This window comes from Lemur catta, chromosome 6 (assembly GCF_020740605.2).
Source record: "Lemur catta isolate mLemCat1 chromosome 6, mLemCat1.pri, whole genome shotgun sequence".
Lineage (NCBI taxonomy): Eukaryota > Metazoa > Chordata > Mammalia > Primates > Lemuridae > Lemur > Lemur catta.
This window is the reverse complement of record NC_059133.1, coordinates 70,089,165-70,104,291: the sequence shown is the minus strand read 5'-3', so window position 1 is coordinate 70,104,291 and position 15,127 is coordinate 70,089,165. Positions and strand designations below refer to the sequence as shown.

The 15,127-nt window shown below is 38.6% G+C and overlaps 1 protein-coding gene across 2 annotated transcripts in view; it reads right to left on the bottom strand.

Moving 5' to 3' along the window:
* LOC123639885 (protein O-mannosyl-transferase TMTC1) overlaps nt 1-15,127 on the bottom strand; it is a 255,121-nt gene that overhangs the window by 15,501 nt on the left and 224,493 nt on the right. For both annotated transcript variants that reach the window (XM_045554096.1, XM_045554097.1), the window contains exon 13: nt 9,197-9,305. In XM_045554096.1, coding sequence (XP_045410052.1) covers nt 9,197-9,305 — 109 coding nt within the window. The remainder of the gene's footprint in view (nt 1-9,196; nt 9,306-15,127) is intronic.

Below are 15,127 nucleotides of genomic sequence, written 5' to 3'. Positions count from 1 at the left end.
TTTTAAAAAAATCAACAATGAACTGAATATTAGGAGTAGGACAAGCAGAAAAAATTTACTGAGCATCTACTATACAACAGGCACTGAGATTAGGCATTATGCACTTTTCCTGAATTAAAGTCAATATTAACTGTGCGTGAATATTTACTATTCATATCTGTGTTTAGTTCCTTTGGGGTGAACCAGCTGATGTTTACTAAAATGGGACATCTGGAAAGATCAGGACATGTACAACATGCCCTACTATTGAAAAAGGCCTGAAAATAGTTGTTCAAATGGGATGCCCTTTACCCCAGCAATTGTCCCAATGAAAATGGATGATACAAAATGGTGGAACGATTTTAGAGTTGGTTTGAGGTAAAAAAAAAAAAAAAGACAATTCTGAATTTGAAATTTGATTTTGGGAAGCCTGTCAAATATGTCAAAGGTTTAAAACACTTAATCAAAATAGGGTCATGGGTCAATGTAAGATAATAGTCATTCATTTAGCCAAAGTGGTAATTAAAAGGTTTTGAAAAGCAAAAACCTCTATTCTCTGGTAGAGAGGAGACTCAGTTTTTCAATCAGAAGATCTGAGAAAGACAGCGTGAGACAGAATCTGTCTCAAGCTAAATTTAATTTAACACCATACACGTGCCATGTATGTACTGGAAACAAGCGTGAACGAGACACACAATTCCTACCTTCACAGACAACTGAGTGGAATTCAGGCAAGAAGGCGGCAACACTGCAGTGTGTTTAGTGCCATGGAGAAGTACCAGGTACCTGGGAGGCAGCCAAGAATGGCCCCTAGACCTTGGCTAGATCAATACTCTACACCTGTCATGTTCCAAATGCCAGAGGACATTGGTTGCTATTAACTTCAGCAGCTGTAACAAATCTGTGCTTGAAAAAAAATCTGTGGCCACTTGGAATCTGAAAAACATCTTTATAACCAAACTAGGTGAATTGAAGGTGTTTTTCCTGAAAGGAACAAAATCAATGCCTTCACAGCCTCACTTGCTGAAGTCAAACACAACAGTAAACAGTTTTTGAGTGTAATTACTGTTTTACATGACCTTATTTTACCTTTCTCTCACTTTCCTGTTGCTTCAAAATAAGCAAAGAGATTACCTCTTTCATCTAAAACTACTCTTTTATTTTTGGGTCTATGAGCTAAGTTTCCACTAGAAATGCAATTTTCAAAATCTGCAGATGTAATGAGATTTAAAAGACCATGCATGCCTCTTAGAGCAAGGAATCACAGCCTGTACCCTTCGTAACCCCAATGGCAGTTTCAAAGCTCTATGAAAATGTCTTCAATATCTGTATTTCTTTTCCTCTCACTTGACTTAATTCCAAGGAATGATTAACTCCACTTACGAAAAATAAAGGGGAACCACCACCACAGAAGAAAAATACTGTATGAGTAGTTAAAATAAATTGTGCCTCCTCTGGAAGGGCAATGCATGTATCTTAAACCGTAGTGCTACTGAATCCTGAAGCTCAGTTTTAAACACTCACTTTCCTTTACCTCATCTGGCTAGATGTCCTGAACTAAGCTCGATATGCCTAGTCTCTACTGACTTGTAAGTTCTAGAGGAAATGAATGTCAGCTATTTACAGGACAACTTTAATTAAAAATATCTGTGACCCAGAGAATGGTTCTGACAAACAACACTGTCTGCTGTATACCAGAGTCCCCAGTGAACCATGGCCTCAGCGTGAAATTGGCCTTCGAGGGCAGTGGTTAAGGTGGGCAGCACGTAGCCATGGGCCCCTCTCCAAGACCCAAAGCATTTTCAGTGGGATGCAAATAAAATCGGCCTTGGGGGAGAGAGAAAACATAGTCACATGACCACTTTTCTATGCTTTAATTACCCATTGTGGCATACTTTTTACCTCAAGAAAGGAAAAGTGAAAAAATAGATGTCCTGAAAAAGGACCGTTGACTGTAATTTACTCTCTAAGGCCAACTGATACGTTTGGAAAACTTTCTGTACAGTTCAGCTTGTAGCAACCCAAAGGACAAATGGACTTAATGCAGCAATTCTCAAACTTCTTAATTTTAGGACCCTTTTGAACTCTAAAAATTACTGAGGATCCCAAAGAGCTTTCATTTATGTGGGCTACATTTATCAATGTTGACCACGTTAGAAAAGAAGCTGAGAAACTTTAAAAATATTGATTAGTTTATTTAAAATAATAATAAACTCAAATATAAATAACACGTTTATAGGAAAAATAACTATATTTTTCAAAATAAAAAATTAGTGAGAGGAGTGGCGTTAATTTATATTTTTGTCAATCTCTTTACTGTCTGACTTCATAGGAGACAGCTGGATTCTCATATCTACTTTTGTGCTCAATCTGTTTTTATATATTTTTTTTTGGTTGGCGTATGTAAAGAAAACCTGGCCTCACATAGACATTTAGTTGGAAAGGGGGAGAGTATTTTAATAGCCTTTTTATAATTGTGGATTACATCATGTAGCCGCTAGAAAACCACTCTACACTCATGAGAAAATGAAGGTGAAAAGGCAAATTACTTTTTAGTGCTATTAGGGAAACTGTATAGAACTTCTTGGACCCTGGGGGTCCCCATCAAAACCGTGCAAACAGCTGCCTTAATGGATGGCCTATACCACTGTGTACTTAACGCATAGAAGGTGTAGAGTGTGGTATTCATTCCAACGTGGTGAAGGACCGACAGAATGAAAAAGTTGTCCCAGTGCCCTAACATCAAGGTCAAGTGTCTGAACTGCTTTCTAGAAGTGCTTTCACTCTAATCAATGGTATCAAGCACATGTAGTCACAAAATATCTTCCTATTAAATGAATGACTTTATTTACTATTCAAACCTGGGAAGTTAAGGACTGACAGATCTTTAAACTCATAATGACTTCTCAAAGAAACTATTTGAGACAAAGAAGCTCAAAAGAAAAAACAAAGATGCCTGCTTTCTCATCCTCTTCTTTGTCTTTATTTTCTTTACAAGACAGTTCCTCCACCCATAAGTCATAAACATTATGAAAAACATGCTATCAATATTTGATGTCTAACTCTCTTTCACATCCAACTGAAATGAATCAATTAACTTGGTATTCCTCCCCACCAAGAAAATGTTAGGTATTTTCTAATCCTGGATTTTCTCATCTCCTAGCAGTGTACGATCAATTCTACTCTGTGACAATTTAAGCAAAAGAGAAATGACCACTTTAAAGAGGGAATGCCAAGAATAGCAAAATAAGTGCTAAAGAAAAAGCATGACAAGAGAAGCAACTAGGAGAGATGTAAGGCAGTCATGGGACCAGGAAAAGAGGGGCAACCACGTTTGCATATAAATGTGGTTTCCTGCTTCTCTAGACTTTTCTCATGCCATTTTGCCCCATTCTGGACACTTCCAGGTACATGTAACTTTCTATTAGAGGAAGGCTCCATGGTGTTCTCCACTTCACAGTCCGTGCATGGTCTACTCCTTCTGGCCAGAAGACTTTTCCTTTCATTTTTACCTACTCGTTATCTACCAGGTTTTTGGGTGTCAGATTACATTTCACCCTTTAGCAACTGGCCCCTAGTCCCCGAACATCTCTGTCCCCTTAGCACTCTCACTGGTACTTTTCCTTTGCACACATGTCACTCTCTGGTGTTAAATACTGGGAATGGAGATGTAAATCTTTGCTTAGGGGTAGACTTTTCCTTCTAAACTACGCTCCACCAGGTAAGGCACATACCTGGCTACTTCAACAATCTCTGGTGCTTGGTGGTAGCTTGGTGCTCAACAAAACATATGTTAAATAATTAAATCAATAAATTCTTAAGTTAGGGTCTAATTTCAAGTTGACTTAACCACACAGGCAGTGGTACGCATGCCTGAATCTACCCAAAAGATGGCATTTGTAAAAGGAGACAAATTGACCCTGGGCCTCCCATTTGATCTATAGTTCCAACTTACATTTTATTGTTCCAATTTTCTTTTCACTCTTGCATCAGGTGAAGTCATATCCCAAAATACGTAAAAGGAAAATATTTTATTTTAAGTGTTAATCATATTAATTAAGTTTTTCAATAGGCCATAAACCTGGGGCTAGTAATAATTTATAGTGGTCAGAGTCATAAACAACGTTAATTTTATTTCCTTTCCCGCTAGTGTAATGTCAAGCTATATAATCTAGGCAGGAATAGGCTGCTTAAAAACGATTGTGGGCTTATAAACGTTTACAGTCCTATCTGTGGCGCTGGAGTCCAGCCAGTTCTGAGCGCTAATGGAGAGCCAGAAGAGAACAGCCAGCCAGAGACCACCCTGACTACGAATCTAAGAGCTTATTTTCTATTCTCAGTGGTCTTGACTTCTTTGCTGCAGGAGACACAGAGGGGCACCAACCTTCTTCTGGATGTTTTTATGTCTCTCACTCCTGTGAGAACTCATCCTCCTGGGTTTCCGCTATCACTTCCCTTCTCCCTTTCTACGTCTCTACATCAACCTCGTTAACTATGCCCACTGCCAGTCTGTTCATGGGACCCCAGTGTCATACAGCGAAACGGCAGTGGGTGAGGAGTCCAGAGATCAGGGGTCAGTCTTGGCCTGCACTAGTTATTTGTATGTCCTCGGGCTTAATTCTGTGTACCATATGTTTTTATCGAGAAAATGAGAAAGCTAAAATATTCCTTAAGATTTTTTTTTTCACACTATTTTTCATTTTCCCCTCAATGAAAATATCTGCTCATAATATGGTTTCATTCACTTTTAGTCCTACACCTACATTTCTAGCCCTGGTCTCTCTCACTGTCACCAGCCCAGATGCCATTTGCTTTTAAATGTTCTACTAGCGGCCGGGCGCGGTGGCTCACGCCTGTAATCCTAGCACTCTGGGAGGCCGAGGTGGGTGGATTGCTCAAGGTCAGGAGTTCGAGACCAGCCTGAGCAAGAGCGAGACCCCCATCTCTACTAAAAATAGAAAGAAATTATCTGGCCAATTAAAATATATATAGCAAAAATTAGCTGGGCATGGTGGCGCATGCCTGTAGTCCCAGCTACTCGGGAGGCTGAGGCAGTAGGATCGCTTAAGCCCAGGAGTTTGAGGTTGCTGTGAGCTAGGCTGATGCCACGGCACTCACTCTAGCCCGGGCAAAAAAGCGAGACTCTGTCTCAAAAAAAAAAAATAAAATAAAATAAATGTTCTACTAGCATTCAAGACTTAAAGGTTGTACACAGCTGGTGGCAGAGTACATTGGTACTACCCTTTTGGAAAGCAATTTGCTAACAGGTTTCAAAGTCATGAAATATGTTCCTATTGTTTTACATGGAAAGTCTACTTTTAGGAATGTATCATTAGGAAAGGATTCAAAATACTGTTTTTAAAAAACCCTAAGAAGGGAAAAGTTCATTGCCACCAAATAAAAAAAAGAAGAAAAAAGAATCCAAATGACTCAATAGTTGAGTTATTATCATGTAAACTAAAACGTATTACTTTGATAACCAGTAAGCAGCCATTAAAATGGTATTTATGAAGGCCATTTAGCACCAGGAAAAATCATATAATATTATGTATAATTTAACAACAACTGAAAAGAACAGGATACAAACTATATGTAAATAACACAAATATATTAAAAAGATATGCATGATATTAAAAATGATAACATTTATTGTTTCTATATATTATATTGTGGGTAAAGGGTATATTTTATTTTCTCTGATTTTTCACACTTTCCGTTATATATTTATATTACTTGTTTAACTGGGAAAAATTGTTGAAGTTGATCTTATTTCCTTCCTAAAATCTTGCTTCTCCCTGGCTTCCCCATGGCTGTCAGTGGCCACGAATCTCCTCAGTCCTTTAGGTGCTCTGCCCTGGAGCTCTTAAGTTTCTATTTTTCTTTTCCTTTCAAACTTTACATGCTGACAGTCACTATATAACAAGGGAATCCTTATCCACAATGGTCTGTCCGTTCCCTCACTTTCTTCCTGAAACAAGGCTCTCAACTGCTCACACCAGAATGCATATAAAAAAAGGCTTCTCTAAAATATCTCATATATTTCCATAAGATTTTCTTCCTCACGTGTTTTAAAACCCTCTCCTCAATTTACCTTTGCTTCCTATTACCTATCAGTTTCAAACTTGGGCTCCATTACAGGCCTTAATATGCTCTACCATATAATGTCTTTTCAACTTATTAATCTATTTTTCAAATTTCTAAATCCTCTATTTTGCCCAGACAGACTAACTTGCCTCCTTCAAGTTTCAACAGACTAAGGAACACAATACTAGTTCTAGACAAATCCTAGAAGAGAGTATTACAGTCGGGGTTTTATTGGCACTGAGGATGGGAAATGGCATCGACAGGCAGCAGGATGCTGACAGCAAGAGCAAGGCTTAGCAAATCAACCTCGGTTCCTTTTTTGGAGGAATCACAACCTTACATCAGGGGAAGTTCTTCAGCAGGTGTCTGACTAAGTGGCTCAAAACATCCTTGTAGACGAGACTGTGAGAGATGAGCTAGACAATAATATAATTTGATATATTAACTAATGGCTGAATAACTTTACCCAAAGAGTCCTGGGTAAGATAAAGGTCAGCTTGGAGAGAAGGTTCTAGCCGCAGGGCTTCCTGTCTGCTGTTGATCTCTACAACATTTTTTTTAAGTCAAAGACATAAACCAGTTATTTAACTAGAAGTTATTCTTACCAAATCTGCCATTTGAAACAGCTGGAAAGAGTAGTTAGTATACTGCATGGAAGAAGAAAAAAAAGACTAAATGTCCTAGAAAATCAGAAATTTTTGGTTCATATAACAAGCTTGAAATTCAATAAAGAATGAATCCTTTCATCTAGATTCTGAAAAACTGCCTGCAAAATGGATGATTTCAGCTCAGTATAGGAAAGAGCTTTTTTAGCATTAGATCGTCCCACAACTACAGTCAGCTGTGCATGTGGACAGATGGTGACAAGGGAATATGACCTGCTTAAGTTAGGGGAATGCTTCACAGTGTGTTACAGATTGACCAAGGTTTGTAAACATTGCTTTCATACACCCCAGGTGTCTGAAATGCTACAATGCAGTTAAACAAAGTTGTGCCACTAAGAAATAAATTCATTTGCTACCAAAGAATGTCGATATGTATTTTTCTCTAATAGTTTGTGCCTTGCTTGTGCATCTGAAGCATTCTTTTATTACTAAAGAATTCAAAACATGAAGATAAAATGTTGGAAGTCAAAGAGGGGAAGGCAATCCTGAGTTATGCCCAACAGCTGCTCTGTTTCTTTCATGTTAAAATCAATTGCCCAAAGGGGCAGAAGAAAGAACCTTTCAGTCTTTCAATTACATTCCTAGATCTCATAGCATTTGACATTCACATCTAGAATAGGAAAGACTGCTAAAAGATGTGACCTTTGTATGTAAGAAAAGATCACGGTCCTCGTCATAATTTGCTTTTCTTAAAAATTGTACACAACTTCAACTATACAAAATGCTACAACTTCATAGCAATTTGCCATTGCGGTTCACAAAAATTAAATTTACCAAGTAATCGAGTTGAAATAAACCACCTGGAACTTCTTAAACCTAACTGAGGAAAAACCATACATGTTGTATAGTTCCACCTGCTATAAAATTTGTCAATACTAAGGACAAATGCAAAGATACTGCAGAATGGACTGATATAAATTTCAAGGTCACTAAATATAGTATCTTGATCATTTTTCAAGTAGTAACTTTTCATGAATTCAGATGAATTTAAAAAAACAGCCATTCTCAGGGAGTCAAATATTCTAGTGGTGGTAGAAAGACCATAAACAAATGTTAGATGGTGATAAATGCTATGGAGAAAAATAAGGCAGGACAAGGTGATGGGCAGCGGAAGGGTGCTCTCTACAAAGGGTCATCACAGAAGACCTCTCTGATAGTGTAACATCTGCACAGAAACCAGCATGATATGAGACATCCAGGAAACTCCATGATATCTAAGAGAGAAGTGCTGCAGGAGCAGTTGGTCAAAGGCTCCAGGAGGGAAGCCTGCTTGGCATATCTGAATAACTGCCCAGCAGCCAGTCAGGCAGAGGCAGGGCGAGGGTCTCACGAAAAGGAAGGAGCCAGGGTAGGGTGAGGCAAAGGACGGAGCCAATCTTTTCCTCAGAAAACCCTACTGTGTCTGCTTCGACATAAGCCAAAGGCAGCTGAGGACTGCCAGTGTATACCAGAGAACATGACCACCATAAATTTAGCTTAAATGCTCTCCTAAAACATGCAATTAGGGGTTTTTGTCCAAAGCCCGCTTATACTGCCTGGAGAATTAGGCAGGCGCTTTTGTCTAAAGCATACCCATATTACATAGAGAATTAGAGCAAGGAAACCAGGTTTATAATTTCTGTTACATAAATATTCATAGAATGTCCTAATTTTGCTTCTTGATGGGACCTGCAATATTTTTTTAATGCAAATTGCTCCTTATGTAACTGACATGCTGTATCAAGTCATTTATTACCTTTAAGCCAACTGAATGCTGCAGGGCATCTTGCAAAGATGTTGAGTTTGATTTTAAAGACAATCTGGCAATTTTGTAATAGCAGAATCTAGCGTCTATCAAGGGCACTTCTGTGTGTTAACAAAACTATATCATAAATTTAGAGAGAAGACAACTTGCATCTGTTTCCCCATAGCAGGAGGGGCATGCATCCAGGACTCTGAAAAATGGTATTAAATCACTTAGACACAAGTGAAAAGAAGGAGGGTATTCAAAACACGTATCTGTTTCATGCTATGAGAAATTTTCCCTTAGGAGCCCAACCTACAAGCCTCTGTAATATTCTAACAGGCATTAAGATAGAATCTACAGGATTATTGGTAATTGGCTCCATATTGAGTTTGGAGATCTTAGTCAATTAGCAATTCCCTAGAAAAATATGACAAGTAAGTAGCAATAAAAACAGCAAGTATCATGCATTGTTCTTGACAGATTTTGTCCCAAAGAGACAGAGAATATATCAATAGCCACAAATGGACCATCTTTGTCTAAAGGCCACCTACAATACACACAGAATATTACAGTGATAAAACTAGGCTTGTCATTTGTCAAAAAAAGAAACTGAATTAGAGATGAGTGGTCCAATATGAGCTCACAAATTAAATCATTAGCACAAAATCTGTGCAACATTAGTTTATACACACAACAGTAACATTTAAAAAAATATTGTGTGATATTAAATGGAAACAATTACCTGCTCAGCCAATAACGAAGCTAAGCTTGAATATGCGTCTGCAAACTCTGGACCATATTTAATGGAATCCTTCAGTAAGGTGATAGCTTCTTCTTTTTTCTCCTGGGACCTATAGATAATAAGGTGGGGGGAGAACATCTTTTAATAACACTTTGCTTAAATCTTTTGATTAGACTTTAAAATCTCATTTCTTTTAGCAAAGGTTAGCTGATTTCACTCTGAATTTTATTGCACACAAATTAAACTATACAGTCTCAAGGTGCTAACAGTTTCTGTCTCTGAATTCTCAGTGGACAGAGATGTTAAGATGTAAATAATATGGCAGGTTATTCTCTGATGTTTCTACCTTCTATTTCCTGCTGTGCACTTTTTGAGAGTGACATTCAATAGTTTGCAAGTTTGTTAACAAGAAACTTTGACCCGCAGCAGAGTAATTTTGGGGACATTATCTGGGTGGCAGAGGAGCCACCACAGAGTGATGTAGAAGAAGATTTGGGCCCCTGTAGTACTGGTCACACCACTGCAGCCTGAGCTCCTAGCTACCAGGGACAAGTCAGGCCAAATTGCCAACGTTAATCTTTGGTTTTATATATGAGAGAGAAAAAATTCATACAGAATTTATGAAATTAGAAACTACTGTGACCACTGGCTAGAAAAGAATAATGAGCTATTTTATATCATATTTTTATTGAAAACCGGGCCTGGTTCTGTCTTCTTCATTTGAGTCTTCTCCCAGTGATGACACTTCGGCTTAAAGAGAACTCAAGGCCCAGAAGTTATTACCATTTTCTTGGGAGAATGTTCTCTTTCCTGTTAGTACCATGGAGGAGACATTGGGTCGTTATCCTAATAGTTAATGTCTTTGAAACCAAAAGTGTGCACTTGGCAGTGATCAACTTTGCTACTAATACAATTCCACAGACAGAGATCTCTTGTTAAGTGCTAGACATTGTAACTGGCAAGAAGTGGAATGAGGACTAGAATCCTTTGATGTATAGAAAGCACACAGCCTCTTGGTTCCCCCATCTTTACCAGTTACCAATGGAGTTGTGTGCTTATGTTTTTACTATTCATTGATATAGCAGTGACTATGTACCATATGCTCTCGTAACTTTTCATATATTATTAATTTAATTCTCACAGCAATCCTATGTGGCAGATATAATATTGCACTCATTTTTTCTAATGAGAATATTTGGAGAAAAGTCAAGTGACTCATCTATGTTCACATAATCAGTCTTATGAGTGCTCTGGCCTCCTACCATCTCTGCTTAGCCTAACTGCTTAGAAATCCACCTCTTATGATCTTGCTGCTCAAAGTGTGACTCATACGCCATTTTCATGAATATCACCTGGAAGCCTGTTAGAGATGGAGACTATCTCAGGTTCCCTCCAGACCTACCGAATCAAACCCTACAGTTTCAAAGATTCCCAGGTGATCTACATACATACTGAGCTATCAGCAAAACTGCTCCATGAATTGCCAAACGCAGCTGAGAGTAGCTCCTGATACAATTCTCCCTAAGGCTCCAGTTTCTGTCGGATGAAGTTATGTAGCGGGAAAACTAATATTGACTCCACAAATTTAAGTTCTTATGTGCCAGAAGCAGTTTGTTACAAGGCAATTTCACCTAGAAGAGAGTATTCTATCATAGACCTTGGATTTAACAATTCAATTAAATATTTATCGTTGTCTTTTATGTGTTAAGCACTTAGCTATTATTTACCAAGGGAGGTGGTTGTTCACACTATCTTCTCCTTATCGGGGTCTAACTAACTCCTAGTGGTTCCTCACCATGCAAAGTCCTGTCCTTGGAAACAGGTGTAACACCTGTGCCCTTGGGATGCAGCTTTGCAGCTGCATGGTTATAATAAACTTGCATTACAGCTCTCTTAGTGCTTTATTGATGATTCAGACATTTAGTCAACAAACATTTAAAGAATATCTGCAAGACTCCATGGAAGTCCACTATGTTTACATACACTTAAGTTTCTATTCTAAAATACACCTTGAAGTAATTCTTTCACTGGCACATTTTTTAAATGAACATGTATTTTTTTAATTCTAGTAATTTGACTAATGATTTTATGGTTAGCAGAATCTTCTTCCAAGAATTTCATGAATCTTTAGTAGCATGAATATGGAAATCTCCTCAAAGTCTAAAAGAAGATATGGACTTAGGCAATTAAGGCTGAAAAATTAAGTCCTTGGGGACATAATTTAGCTTGGATACTCTTCAAAATCAGCAGAAAAAAGAACACAACAATTTGATAGCAATGATTTAATGGTTTTCATTTGTCACAGCTCATATCAGTGAGAATGAAAACTTAGACCTTTTACACATGAACTCAGTGAGATTAATTACCACCTAACACAGTCTATGAATCTAAATACTTGAGGTTGTCCATTAACATTCATGACACAATGGAAAAGTTAATCATCAAAGTTATTCACAGGGAACTCAGATTCTTTACAAAAAAAGAAAGTTATCTCTAAAGGTCCCTTGAGGGACCAACAGGCTTTAAGAAAAACATCTCATCGTGTAAATAGTTTAGTATGTAAGTATTACAAGACTTGGGCAGAGAGGATATTTCCTCTTGGCTCTGGACTCTTGCATGGTTCTGCTTTTGCTTGGCAGCCTTGAGGGTATTAGTCCGCTAGGGTCAGGCTGCCAGGCATCACACGCTATCTTGACAGATAGTTTAAAATGCTTTTTAAAGAAAGCCCAAGAAGTCGGTAAGTGGTAATCTTAGTGTTTTTGAAAGGGAGGGGAATAGAGAGGATATTTCTGCCACAGTCTCTCTTGCTCACCCTTTGGTGGGAGCTTATGAAATAGGTGTGGTTTTTGACACAATAACTTGCAGCAGATAATTCATCTAAATGAAATCTTCCTTGCTTATATATAGTGATGACCATGTGAGAACAAAATTTCATTTCAAACTGCTTCTGATTTTAGTAGCATCCCTTTTTCATATCCATGTTATGGTATATGTTTCTCTGATAATTATCCCATATTAAAAACACGGACTATTTTGATAGTAATGATTTAATGGTTTTCATTTGTCATGGCTCGTATCAGTTATAACGGAAACTTAGGACTATTCAAATTAGTCTTATTAAAAAATAGTTCTAGAATTCTATTGGATTGTTGCAGTCCGGAGCACGCTTTACTCAGTTTTGTTTGCTAACACCTAAGTTCACACCCATAGTTCATACATCTGCTTTTATTCCCCTCTGTCTTCTCCTTCTACTACATACAGAAAACAGAATTTTTTTTTCTAGAACGCTGCTTTCAACACTTTTTATATAAAAATCTTCATTCATCAGCCAGGCGCGGTGGCTCACGCCTGTAATCCTTGCACTCTGGGGCGCCGAGGAGGGAGGATGGTTTAAGCTCAGGAGTTTGAGGCCAGCCTGAGCAAGAGTGAGACCCCGTCTTTACTAAAAATGGAAAGAAATCAGCTGGACAACTAAAAATATATAGAAAAAATTAGCCAGGCACGGTGGCGCATGCCTGTAGTCCCAGCTACTCAGGAGGCTGAGGCAGGAGGATCACTTGAGCCGAGGAGTTTGAGGTTGCTGTGAGCTAGGCTGACGCCATGGCACTCTAGCCCGGGTAACAGAGTGAGACTGTGTCTTAAAAAAAAACAAAAATTTTCATTCATGCCCAAATACCAACAGATAGACTCTCAGTCTAAAACCCTCCACAACAGGGTTCTGACCAGCACTCCAAACAGAACCCCATACCCACTCTTCCGGCATGACCGGGTGGCCTTTGGCATCTCTTCTGCAGGACCCAAGTGATCACCCACTGCATTGATTCTCCATCCTCACTGTACCTTAAAATCTCCTGGGGTGCTTTTTAAAAGACCTTGGTGCTGTGAGGTTGGGCCTCCTAAGCTCTCCATGTGAATATGACAACCGTCTAGATTTGAGAGTCACGGATATAATCCAACCTCTCAATATACAGCATTGGGAACTGCGGCTCAGAGGGCGTCTGTGGTTTGCCCTGGGCCCCAGCACGTAGGCAGGCCTGGCCCCAGGGCTTGTGCCTCTCAGCCTGGTGTTCTTGTGCCACCTCACAGCCAGCTTTTCCCTCCTCTCGACTGAACTCTGGTTGCCCAGTGACATCGTCCCTGTTGCCCAGCTCAAGGCTCCTAAACACATAACAAAATTTTAAAAACTTACACACATACACACATATATATCACTTTTCTTAGATTGCAGTTTTCTTTTTATATCTCCCTAAGAAAAAAAAGATGTTAGAGAATCACTGTCTAGAAGTTCAGTTCCGGCCTCTATAATTTTCTGCTCCAAGGCCCTGGCACAGCATGTGGGAGGCACCCACTGCTGCCTCTGGCAGGAGGGTGCAGGTCTGTCTACCCTGAACGTGCCAGGCAGACAGGTTTTTTTAAGCTGCATATTCCACAACAGTTGTTCCCTGAAAATTTACTCTCTTCCAAGGACCATGGTGATTTATTTTAATTCTCATTAAGCATTAATTTGGCATAATTACCTTCACTTTAAAGATTTAGACAATACTACCAACCATCACCACTCCAACAAATATCAAAAACTAAGATTTAGAGAGCTCAAGTGATTCATCCCCCATTACACAGATACTTTAACACTAGGATTCTATTTTAGAACTTCAAGTTTAGACCATCCCATGGAGGCCACATTTGGCATTTCTGCGTTCTCTCACTTAAATGTTACGCCCTCTGTGATCATTACGAGGTTTTAAGTTCCTTCACAGGCGGGACCCATATCTTAATGATCTTACCTTTTTTTTTTTTTTTTTTAATTCCAGGGACTAGAAGAGTGATCTGCACAAAGCAGAAATTCAATAATTGCTACAGTAATTTTTTAAAAAACCATAGTTTTACTATTTTATTTCTAGATCTTTGTAAATCTTAAATAAGTTTCCCAATATTCTAATAAAATTTGACAGAGGGTGACAATATAATTACCCATTTTATATCTTTGTTTTTACAGACCTTTAAGTATTACAGAAGTGATCCTAAGGAAGACAGACTATCGCAAGCCTAACTTTGAATCATAAGAAAATTATGAGTGTTTGTTTATGAAAACTTATTACTGACTAAGCCCTTCTAAACCGCTTATCTACCTTAATGCTATATACTACTTAAAAGCACAGACCCCAAAACCAGAAGGACTGGGTTCTTTTTTTTTTTAATTTCTTTTTTTTTTAAAGGGCCGAGCACCGGGAGGAGGCCGGCCATCTCACTCTACCTCTAGCACTTACTAGCTATGTTTCCTTAGGCAAATTATCTGACCTCCATGTGTTTCAGGCACAAGGGAGGTACTATGTATGTTTTGGCTTTTATTAGCTTTTTTTTTTTTTTTTTTTAAGACAGGGTCTTGTACTTTGCCAAGGCTAGAGCACCATGTCGTCGTCATAGCTCACTGCAACCTCAAACTCCTGGGCTCAAGCAATCCTCCTGCCTCAGCCTCCTGAGTGGCTGGGACTGCAGGCCTGTGCACCACCGTACTCGGCTAATTTTCCTATTTTTTGTAGAGATGGGGGTCAGGCTAGTCTCAAACTCCTGGGCTCAAGTTATCCTCCTGCCTTGGCCTCCCAAAAATGTTACGATTACAGGTGTGAGCCACCACACCTGGCCTTTTATTAGCTCATTTAATGTTTCTAAAATCACCTGTCTCCTCCCTTTTTTTCTTAATCATTAAAGTCAAGCAGAATGTGGTATTTCTGAAATTCTCTCATAAATAGTATCCTTCTACATTTTAAACTATTCACAAAAAATTGTTTGACATCAGAGTGATTTTTCTTAGTGTCTGATACAATACGCTTTTAATATAATAAATCATACCTAAATTAATAGCATCATATTAAATAAAACTAACAGTAACAGAGTCTTTACTCTCAGAAGCCTCATTCTAAGGCACACATT